General features: G+C 38.7%; 1 protein-coding gene across 1 annotated transcript; it reads right to left on the bottom strand.

The window, feature by feature from the left end:
• Positions 1–5,385: 5,385 nt before the first annotated feature.
• On the bottom strand, positions 5,386–10,454 carry LOC149035651 (zinc finger protein 862-like). Its single transcript, XM_089191317.1, has 2 exons — positions 9,745–10,454; positions 5,386–6,118 (listed from the first exon to the last, which is right to left on the bottom strand). Exons 1-2 carry the CDS (start codon positions 10,452–10,454, stop codon positions 5,386–5,388), a joined length of 1,443 nt encoding a protein of 480 aa, XP_089047443.1.

Here is a 10,454-nt window from a genome sequence, read left to right as displayed (position 1 = left end):
CGAAGAAGTTACAATTCATAGACCGTTGACCGTAACGTTGTGGCTATTCAAAATTCTCTTGATGGGTTCCGTAACACCCTGTATGTAAGGAAAAACCAGTCGCTGGTTCCCTTTCATCAAGAGCACTACTATTTGTAACTGGTTTTTGGCAGTTACGGAGAAAAGTTCTTGTATAGCCATTTGCCTTTAGGACATTGGAAACATATTTCCTCTCCTCAGCCTTCGAATCGAGTGAAGATGGTAGACAGTCAGCCCACCTAAGTAAAGTTTTGGCTACAGACTTTTTATGGCATATAGGGTGGTAGGAATCGAAGGCGAGGTATTTGTCGGTGTGGGTAGGTTTACGGTAGACACTTGTTTCTAAATTACCCTGAACCCCTCTGGACACAATTAAATCAAGAAAGGGCAAATGTCTATCCTTTTCAATAGCGATAACCATCCACTGACTATCAACAATTTCCCAAGGACCCTTCAAATATATGACGCAGATATTAATATTGCCTTTAATTTGGAGAAACAAGGAATGCTATGCTGTACATCTCTTGGTAGCAAATTATCGCTTCAGAAGTTAATCACAGATAATACTAAGTATAATACTGGGTTTTTAATGTGGATTTCAAATTATCGCTTCAGCTATATTTTTCAGCACAATAAAGTGAAAACAAAAGCAAAAAGTGTTAAGTACTATATTATAAGATTCAGTCCTAATGGCACACTTGATATATTTGAAAAAATGAATGACATAGATTTTCTTATTCAGTCATTAGTGGATATTGTAAAAAACAATTCCAGAGTAAAGATGTAGAATATTGTATTAAATTTATATGTTGTTCATCTAATTTGTCAAATGCTGGAAGACAAAAGGTAATGGCAAAACATAAGTCTCATGGTTAGAGAGAACTAGAGGCAAAAAAGAAAAAAGAAAGCTATACACAAATGGAACCTACCATGAAAAAAAAAGTTTTGTCTGATAAAGCGATGTGGTACAAGTCACTGGATCCTGCAGAAAAAGGAAAGCTCTTATCTCACAGAGCTGAATGGTATAAATCACTGGACCCCAAAGAAAAAGAAAAGCTTTTGTCCAAATCAGCAGATTGGTATAAATCACTTGGTTCTGCAGAAAAACAAAATCTTTTGTCTAGCAGAGCAATTTGGTATAAATCATTGGATACTGCACAAAAACAAAAAAGAGCAGAATGGTTTAACTACCTCAATTCTGCACAAAAACAAAAAAGAGCAGAATGGTATAAGTCATTGAATCCTGAAGAAAAAGAAAAACTTTTGTCTGGCAAAGTAGAATGGTATAAAACACTGGATCCTGCAGACAAAGATAAGATTTTATCAAAAGTCCAAGTTAATAAGGAAGCCTATAGAAACTCAGTTCAACATGATTTAGATCATAAGATCACAGCTTTTCAAAGTAAAATTAGGGAAGGTCCATATTATATTTGCTCTGTTTGTAACAGAACACTATACAGAAAAGCTGTTATCCAGTTAAAAAAAAAACAAATGTACAACACTCAGCAAGAACTGTTAACTGACATTAAGTCATTTGGTGAAAAACAGTACATTTGTAAAACCTGTCACACAAAAGTTTTGAAAGGGCAAGTCCCATGTCAAGCTGTATGTAACAAATTACATGTTGATGAACTGCCACCAGAGTTGTCCATTCTAGAGAAGCTTGAACAGATACTCACAGCACAGAGAATAGTGTTTGAAAAAATAATAGTCATGCCCAAAGGTCAACAAAGAAAAATTAAAGGTGCAATCTGTAATATACCAGTTGAATGTGATCAAACATGCAATATATTACTATGTCCCCCTGAACGAACTGGAACTAGACCCTGTGAGCAAGGTAACTGGGATACCTGGATGGTACTGGATCCTTGGATCAAGTGTAGTGATACTACGGGTGTCGGACTAGTATACTGAAATAGTGATCGATCGTGAGCTCAAGTCTGGCCAAGGGCATACACCTATTTCAAAACATAGGCATGCTAGGCATGCAAGAGTTATTTTTTGTAGGGTAGGTGGATTACTTGGAACATTGTAATTGGTCTACATTCTTACAAAAGGAAAGAAGAGTATTAACGCGGAAAAGAACGAAAATGTCGAATTACCTCACACACGTATTTTGTGGTAGATTATGTGTGTTGTGCGAATAAATGTAACCAAAAATAAACTGTATTGGTGCCACGGATACCTGTTAGTACAAAATGCAGACAGCAGACTGCAGACCGGATACAAAATATAGACTGCAAACTGCAGACTGCAGAGTGGGTACAAAATGCAGACTGAGAATCTGAAGAGTTTTTACGTCTGGTATAAACATGTCATCTTACAGCTTACCGAGCGTCACGCAATCGCTTTTACGCGATCAGCCTTCACGATTATTTGCACTATTGTGGAAAATTCCTGGCCCATTTCTTGATGAAAATCAATCTTAATATAATCTCAAGCCTTCAATATAGTCTTCTTACTTTGCGCGGGAGTTGGTTGGTGTGATGTCTGTACAGATTTTACCAACGTAATAAAAGTAGATGACGTGAATAACAGTGATGGTAAAGCAAGCTTTAAACGGTAGAAATCGCCAGAAACTACAACGGATACATAGGGTATGAGTAGGTTTTATTGATTTTACGAGAAAAATGTTCATATTTCGAAATATTTATTGTTGTAAATCGACCATATTTCGTTCCCTATACTATTCCTTATAACGTGTTCAAATTTTCAACGGTTCCTCTCGTAACTTAACACCGAGTCACACAACGCGTAACGCGTTCATGAATTAATCGTTGGCATGGTGTTGAGGGCCCAACCACCACTGGGTACTATTGCGCAACTTTTCTATTTTGTGGCGGAGGAAAAAAAAAAGACGACAAAAAAACAAAGGAATTTTATGACTGGGCTACCACAGGTATCCCAGTAATAATACTTTTGAAACTGAAAAGAAAAATGGGAATTTAGAGGTCATTTCTACTTTCAACCTGTGCGCCCGCAAGTAGTACTTGATGCTCTCAAGTGGCTAAAGACCGATAATCCCTTATATAGTAATATAGGTGTGGATATTGACAATATTGATACAAATCTCACAACTTTGCAGCAAAATGAGAATGTTTCAGAGCAGAATCCAGTTTTGAATATCATAGGTGGTAAGGGTAATACCACCTATAAACCCTGATGGTCAGAACACACCACCTGATAATAAAGCTATGGATAATGTTACTATGACCAATATGAGTAATACTACGCTATCACATGAAGATAACAGCGATGATGATAACACACCTGATGATGAAGAGAGAGATGACCCTTTAACTGAGCATAGAGCACCTGCAAATGAAATATGTTTTCAGTCTCTAATACCAGATTATCCTGTAACCGTTGAACAAAATAATGAGGTATCATCAGGAAATGAAATTTATAATATTGCTCCAGGTGAAAACAAACACCCTGTATCATTCAGGATGGATAAAAATTGTGAAGGTAAAAATATAAGGTGGGATCCTGCCAATCCCACCTGGAATCCCAGGTGTGTCCCAGGTGGGATCCCACCCGGGATTATGGAACATCCCGCATGGGATTCCACATGGGATCCCACATGGGATCCCACCTTGAATGCCTAAAAGCATCCCACCTGAGAAAGCACATCCCAGGAGGGATGAAACCTGGAGTTCCACCAATCCCTCTTGGGATCCTGCCTCAAATTTCAGATAGTTTCCCACCCGGGGAAACCATATCCCAGGCGGGATTGCACCTGGGATCCTGCCAATCCCAATTTAGACTTTGCATAAAATTTCAGATGGCTTCCCACTTTCAGAAAATCCTTAGTAGGATCTTGTGAATAACAACTTTATTGGGTACGTCTACGGATAGACGGACGCCAAATGGGTTAGTGCAGCGGGACATGGAGTCCCACACGGGGCACTACCCCTCTTAAATCCACCCAACCCAACCCAGGGGAGGACATCCATCACACAGTAATCTCGTGCGTGGGAAATTAACGTCTCCTACCCCAAACCCTGCAGGAGACGGGACCTCCGGCTTAACGTCTTATCCGAGAAGACGAAGCAAGGTGAGTGAAGCGGCTTGCTTAAGGCCACAACGTAGTGCCGCGGCCAGGACTCGAACCCGGGCCGTCCGACCCAGAGTCCAGCGCTCAGACCACTGGACCACTCACGCCTCAATTGTTTAACACTGAAGACCACAGATTTATGAAATGTACCAGATGGGATATCTTATCAATTCCTTTTGTAACCTAATCCTTCAAATTAAGAGGATAAAATTTTCTAGGTGAGCTATAGACCCCATCAATCCACTGAGGGTCCAAAACTTTCCAACTAGCTATAGAACATACTGACACCTCCAACTGTAACATCAAACAGTACATGAATACACAGACTGTATGTGATCAAGATCTCATAATTTATTTGTAATGAAACAGCATGTGTTCGACGTTGTTTCATTCACAAATTTCTTAACTGAACACTTTTAAAGAACATCAGAACAACTCAGCATATTACTTTTTCTTCATTATTTATGCAGACCATTTACAGTGTAAAATGGCTTAAAGTTAAAAAAATTGGCTGTTGTATATCAAAGAAGAGAAGAAAGACAAAACCTCAATAATTCATGTTATCAAAAATTTGACAAAGAAGGTAGTGATTTAAATTTTGCCCAGGGTAGTCAGTAGGTTTCTGAGTAGTAGGTTCTGTCCATAAAGTAGGCAGCTACAGCAAGGCATGCACACCATTCAAGGAGGGTATGGAGGGTTGTCGGCCCTCTTTCATGGGGGGTTCAGTTGGTTCTGGGGGCCTCCCCCAGGAAATTTTTGCCAAAAATGATACTCTTAAATGAAATCTGGGCCTATTTTCAGCAAGCATTGTGTAAATCTGTACATGGTTTTCCCACTCTGTTCTTTCTCTTGTACTTTAATCACCGTAACTTTGTAATCATTGTAACCATTGTAATTTATTAATCATTATAACTTAATTGTGTGTGACAAATAAACTGAATGAAATAAAAAAAATACTGTTAATTTGATCTTATAGTTCTGGAATCCACCTTTATGTAATACCTGAAGTCATGTACAACTGGCATGGACTGCTTTAATGCACCATGCTGCCATTATCTTTATTTTCTTTACATTAACATGCCATGTGATTAAAAATCCTGAGAAACTACAGTGCACAAGAAGGAAACTACTATTCTCTTACACTGTATTTTGTCTTCAACCCAACTTTTCTTTTTCACAGTATTGCACGGTTTCTGTCAGTGTGTACTCTTTGAATTCACTGTTTGAAATGGAAATAACTGTAACATACAAAAAATTGAAGAAACCATGATGCTTCAGATTGAACTTCTTTCATTACAGATTAGATTGCTCTAATCATCTTCAAAATCACTGTAATAATCAGATTCATCTGATTTATGATCATCCACTTCATCTAAAGGAAGCCCAAGTTTTTCAGCCGCAAGAGTAACCTCATCATCTACATGCAGTTGCTCTATGAGCTCTTCAACCACTGTTTGAGTACCCTGTGTGTAGGTACTGGGTTCTGCTGGCTTTGGTTGTGTGGAAGGACCAGTGACACTGGAAACAGATGGATGAGCAGATGGAAGTTTCACACGATTTTTAGCAGCCAACCAGGAAACCATGCTATCTTTGATTACTTGCTGGCCTTCCTCCAAAGTAACGGATGGGCCATTTAAACTGATATGCATCAGGGAATTTAGCATTTCCCCCTTCAAAAGACTTCTGAGGCGATTCTTCATTAACTCCACTTTCGATGCCCCCCTTTCGGGCCAAGCATTTGATGCTGGAATGACAAGAAGGGCTTCTACAACAGAGGTCATCAAAGGGAAGTGTCCCCAGTAAGAAAACCTCTCCTTAATGAGCTGCTGCATGACCCATTCTGCACCAGAAAGTTTACCATCTCTGACAGTTTTAGGCAGCTTCCATGTGAGGAGGTTGTACTTGATGAGTTTCCACCCACCTTGAAGCTGTGTTTGACTAACTTCACCTCCTGGGAAGTAGTGCAGAGCCAGAACATCGATATGCTCTTTGCCATAATCCATGAAATCATCACTCTCTTTAGGTGGCATCCCTGGTGAAAATCTTTCAAGGATCTTTAAAGATCTTACAAGATCTTCATGAGGACCTTTGAGGATCCTCTTGAGGATCTTCATGAGGATCTACAAAATTCTTGTTAAGATCTTCAAGGATCCTTCATTTTCTTGCCAAGATCTTAAAGGATCTTTGATTTTCTTGCCAAGATCTTCAAGGATCTTTGATTTTCTTGCCAAGATCTTTGCGAATCTTTGACTTTCTTGCCAAGATCTTTAAGGATCTTTCATTTTCCTGTCAAGATCCTGTCTGGATCTTCAAAGATCTTTACATGAACTTTGAAGATCCTTTAAAGATCTTTGAAAATTCTTTGAGGATCTTCCAAATTCTTGTTAAGATCTTTGAGGATCTCTCATTTTCTTGCCAAGTTCTTCAAGGATCTTTTTGAAAATTTTGAAGATTCTTAAAGATCTTGGAAAGAAAATAAAAGACCCTTAAAGATCTTGGAAAGAAAATAAAAGATCCTTAAAGATCTTGGCAATAAATTGAAAGATCTTTGAAGATCTTGGCAAAAAAAAGAAAGATCCTTGAAGATTTTGACAGCCAAATTAAAGATCTTTGCAAGAGATTTGAAGATCCTTAAAGATCTTGACAAGAATGTCAGTGATCCTTGAAGATCCTGGCAAGGAAATGGAAGATCGTTGAAGATCTTAGCAAGAATGTTATAGAACCTTCGAAATTTTGACAAGAAAATAAGCATACTTAAATCCTCATACTAAGTTAAAAAGAAAGAAGAAGATAAAACTTATTTTTATTGCTAAACGAGAATTACCCATCCTCTTCTAGTAGGACTACTTCTACACTATTTCTGTTCAGACTTTAGGTTAGTACTAAGATTTTCATTTTCCAAAAAATCTGGCAACAGTCCAGCTCAAAGATAAGAAGACCAAAATATATGTGTTAAACTTGTCTAAGACTAGACTATGACCAGACTCAGACTACTCTTACAGAGGGGGTAAACATGAAAAAAAGGCAACCAAGAGTACTTGATGACTATATTTCTGAACCATATTAACCTATATACCAAAGGAAAGCTTAGGAATCACACATACTGAATATAACTAATATGTTTCCCTAAACTAATTTGTTATTTGACATCAGATCAATTTGTCCACCACATGGTGTGAAAAACCTAGGTATACTTGAGAAAAGATAACTGCACAAAGATTGCATGAAATCAAGTGTTTTTAGTGTCAAAACAAAGTACTAGGGTCGTTCTTTTGGATGAGCTGAGGAACTTTTGGAGTCGTTTATATTATGGGCACAGTGCCCGTTCAAAGTTCACCGAGATTATTAGGTGAGTTATTCCACAATATCTTACTTAAAATTCAGCTTATAGAGAAACTGTCAGCTTATCCAACTCAACTCAGTAAGAGGATACAGCCCTGAAAACTTCAGATTAATTCGACTAATACATCCTGAGGTACAAAATAAGTGTTTTCGGGAATTCATATGACAACCTCTAAAAGAGCTTTTTAAGTTGGTTACACAGAACCAAGTAAATTCACACCTTCTTCAGAAACATGTCCTTCAGTGAGCGTCGAGGAGAATCTCTCTAGATCGATAAGCCTGTATCCTTGTCCCTGTAACACATCAATTGCATCCTCACTCTCCAAGAGCTCAGAGCAAGAATCATTAGGCGAGGATGGCATCTTCATTTTCTTTCCAGAAGTACCAATGAATTCTTTTCATTCAGCCTCAGAGTCTGAGCAATCGCAAGACCTGCTTGGAATTTGATTGACGATTTCGGTTGTTTCTGTCTCTCTTTTCGCTTGTTTCTGAACTTCAGAAAACGCCTTTCCTTTACTTTTATTTCTGTGTACATTTTCCCTTTAGTTCCGACCATTGTCGATGATATTTGCCGTAACAACGAGCTTCTTATGTTTTTATGCGACCGTTAAAAATCTCAAATGGTGAAACAGAGAATTAACTCTGAAGTGTAAATTAAAGTGCTATTTAAACCCATGAATAACCCACAGGGCGTTAGCCCTAATAAAGGGAAACAGGGAACCACACGAGGCAAAGAAAAAATCTTTTGACCTCGGTGGGAATCGAACCCACGACCTCCGGATTAGATCTACCGTTACTCTGCCGACTGAGCTACGAGGTCGCAACGGTAACGGTAGATCTAATCCGGAGGTCGTGGGTTCGATTCCCACCGAGGTCAAAAGATTTTTTCTTTGCCTCGTGTGGTTCCCTGTTTCCCTTTATTAGGGCTAACGCCCTGTGGGTTATTCATGGGTTTAAATAGCACTTTAATTTACACTTCAGAGTTAATTCTCTGTTTCACCATTTGTGTTCCCAGTGCTACGCGGCACAACATTCATATGTATCGTTAAAAATCTCGGCGAGTTATAATTCCTATCCCATAATGCAAAACCCTATTTGTTGTCATGTAAGTAGTCACAAAGTTTCCCGAAAGCCTCGAGCATGGCGTTGCTATGCGGTAACCTTCATTACACTTATTGCACAATAATTTTCTGCGAAAATTCCTTGTTGTGTTTAAATTATAAAACAGTGAGCCCTCAATTTACAATTTTGAGATGTTTGAAATTACTTGAGGATTTCAAAGTAACCTAATTCATAATGCAGAGATGTGGTAGAGATCTTGACAAAGTTGCCTTTGAGATCCACATCAAATTCAAAAAGGATCCTTACAAAGAGCTGTACAAAATCATGAAATGAATCTTTTAAAGATATTTGGAAAATCCTTTTCAATTCCTTGAGGATCTTGAAGGATTGTAGAACACTGATCGTGCAAAGATCTTGACTAGGATCCTTGTAACTCCTGATCAAATTCTTAAGGATCTTCGCAAAGATCTTAGCAGGATCCCTGAAAGGTTCTTTTGAAGGTCTTTAAAAGATCCTCATTAAATCCTTGAGGATCCTGAAGGATCCTTGAAAAGATCCTGCAAAGATCTTGACTTAAGGATCCTTGTAAGATCCTGATCAAATTCCTAAGGATCCTGGCAAAGATCTTTACAGGATCCTTGAAAGGATCTTTTGTAGGTCTTTAAAAGATCCTCATTAAATCCTTGAGGATCTTGAAGGATCCTTGAAAAGGTCTTGCAAAGATCTTGAGTAGGATCCTTGTAAGATCCTGATCAAATCCTTAAGGATCCTTGCAAAGATCTTAATAGGATCCTTGAAAGGATCTTTGGAAGGTCTTTAAAAGATCCTCATTAAATCCTTGTGGATCTTGAAAGATCCTCAAAAAGATCCTGCAAAGATCTTGACTAGGATCCTTGCAAGATCCTGATTAAATCCTTAAGGATCCTTACAAAGATCTTGAAAGGATCCTTGAAAGGATCTTTTGAGGGTCTTTAAAAGATCCTTGGTAAATCCTCGAGGATCTTGAAGGATCCTTGAAAAGAACTTTGCGAGGATCCTTATGAGGATCTTTGTAATATCCTTTGAGGATCTTTATCAAATCCTTGAGGATCGTAACAAACGTTGTTGCTTACAAAGATCTTTGAGGATCTTTTACAGATCCTTTAAAGATCTTTTAAAGATCCTTGTCCTTAAGGATCTTTGGCAGGTCTTTGTCAATCCTTGAAGATCCTCAAAGATCCTGTGAGGTTTTTCACCAGGGAATGGCTGTTTTGTTAAACACTTGCATTGCTGTCCTAAAAAGCCCATTGACATAGTTCTTTAAGAGATTCTTGAGATACTCGATGTCTTTGCTTGAGAATTTGATTTCAGTGACAGCCAAGGTTCCTCCTTCAGCTAAATCGTCTTGCAGCTTCTTTATTGGAGATTTACTCTCAACAAGTGCGGCAAGTTTCTCCTTGCAAACGGTGATTGATGGTTTGATGTGTGCAAAGTTGATTGTGCCATGTTGAAACACTCTGCTAAGGTCACTTAGTATAGGAAGAACTTCACAAACAATGTAAATGGTGCCTATTTTCTTTACTTTCATAAGCTTCTTCAGGTGACCATAGCAAGATGGGTCTGCCTTCAACTGGCGCAGTGTTTGGAGGATGGATGATAGGTGTGAACATACTGCTGCTATGGCATTGTCAAAAGATAACCACCGTGTTTTGCAGGCCTTCTTTAACCGCTTGCCAATTCTCTTGTTTGCCTTCGCCCCAAGTGTAAGTTGTTTCATCTCCTCTCGTACTTTTAGGTATGCTGCAAGCTTCTTTGGAGAGGTGTCAAAGATTTTCCACAGTTGTGTCACCTCCGTCTCCAACTCCTTTATCACTGCTAGTTCCTCGTTGGTATTCGTGCAGGCCAGAGCTAACCTGTGGCATACACAGTGAACTGCCACTAAGCTGATGACATCCTTCTTCAGTAATGCTGCTAGGCCTCTGGTTTTACCAGTCAT

Source organism: Pocillopora damicornis, chromosome 13, assembly GCF_964200805.1.
Source record: "Pocillopora damicornis chromosome 13, jaPocDami1.2, whole genome shotgun sequence".
Classification (NCBI taxonomy): Eukaryota; Metazoa; Cnidaria; class Anthozoa; order Scleractinia; family Pocilloporidae; genus Pocillopora; species Pocillopora damicornis.
Note: the sequence above shows the minus strand (reverse complement) of the source record. Positions and strands in the feature narration are given on the sequence as shown.

Bases quoted from the DNA above. Each gene is read 5' to 3' on its own strand.
- LOC149035651 (XM_089191317.1), bottom strand. From the start codon at position 10,454: ATGACTGGTAAAACCAGAGGCCTAGCAGCATTACTGAAGAAGGATGTC. The intron at 6,119-9,744 runs GCAAGTGTTTAA...GATCCTTGAAAG, and splicing joins GGGCTTTTTAGGACAGCAAT to ATTTTCACCAGGGATGCCAC.